Source organism: Procambarus clarkii, chromosome 41 (assembly GCF_040958095.1).
Source record: "Procambarus clarkii isolate CNS0578487 chromosome 41, FALCON_Pclarkii_2.0, whole genome shotgun sequence".
Classification (NCBI taxonomy): Eukaryota; Metazoa; Arthropoda; class Malacostraca; order Decapoda; family Cambaridae; genus Procambarus; species Procambarus clarkii.
The window spans coordinates 17,681,485-17,682,603 of NC_091190.1; the positions used below are offsets into that span (position 1 = coordinate 17,681,485).

At 48.2% G+C, this 1,119-nt stretch overlaps 1 protein-coding gene across 1 annotated transcript; it reads left to right on the top strand.

The window, feature by feature from the left end:
* Window positions 1–485: 485 nt before the first annotated feature.
* Window positions 486–899, top strand: LOC123761212 (glutamine-rich protein 2-like). The gene has a single exon (XM_045747157.2). The coding sequence runs from the start codon at window positions 486–488 to the stop codon at window positions 897–899; it is 414 nt and encodes a 137-aa protein (XP_045603113.2).
* Window positions 900–1,119: the final 220 nt, after the last annotated feature.

Below are 1,119 nucleotides of genomic sequence, written 5' to 3' on the forward strand. Positions count from 1 at the left end.
TTATGAAATATATAGGTACCATATAAGACCTCCCAGTGAAAACTGTGTGAATATATAGTTTGTGAGGGAGCTATTGGATCAGTCCGGCTGTCATGGGGTACATATGGACCCGCTGCTGGCTGCCAACACGAATAGCCTCATTGACCAGGTGAACAGACCTGGCAGGAACCCGGCTCCAATATTAAGGTCCGAGTGTAGAATACTCGAAATTGATCACAGGTTTGACCGTGATATCTTATCACTCATTCCTAGCTCAACTCCACTTCCCTCACGCCTCACACAGCAACACCTCATAATCACCTACGATATGTCACCTATTTTACCCTCTATGAGTGTGCTGTTGCTGTTCGTGGTATTTAGTTATTGTTGACTGTGTGTAGGTATAAATACCTCTACCTTCCTGCTGTGTCGTTCGTGGGGTGGCCAACTCCACCTTCGCTCAGGAATGGCCAGGAATGGTCAGGAATGGTCAGGAATGGTCAGGAATGGTCAGGAATGGTCAGGAATGGTCAGAAATGGCCAGGAATGGCCAGGAATGGTCAGGAATGGCCAGGAATGGCCAGAAATGGTCAGAAATGGCCAGGAATGGCCAGGAATGGCCAGGAATGGCCAGGAATGGCCAGGAATGGTCAGGAATGGTCAGGAATGGTCAGGAATGGTCAGAAATGGCCAGGAATGGTCAGGAATGGCCAGGAATGGTCAGAAATGGTCAGGAATGGTCAGGAATGGACAGGAATGGTCAGGAATGGTCAGGAATGGTCAGGAATGGTCAGGAATGGCCAGGAATGGTCAGGAATGGTCAGGAATGGCCAGGAATGGTCAGGAATGGTCAGGAATGGTCAGGAATGGCCAGGAATGGTCAGGAATGGCCAGGAATGGTCAGGAACATAAGAACATAAGAACATAAGAACAAAGGTAACTGCAGAAGGCCTATTGGCCCATACGAGGCAGCTCCTATTCTATAACCACCCAATCCCACTCATATACTTGTCCAACCCGTGCTTGAAACAATCGAGGGACCCCACCTCCACAATGTTACGCGGCAATTGGTTCCACAAATCAACAACCCTGTTACTGAACCAGTATTTACCCAAGTCTTTCCTAAATCTAAACTTATCC

What these genes read in the sequence shown, in the direction of transcription:
- LOC123761212 (XM_045747157.2), top strand. Translation starts at nt 486, where the DNA reads ATGGTCAGGAATGGTCAGGAATGGTCAGAAATGGCCAGGAATGGCCAG.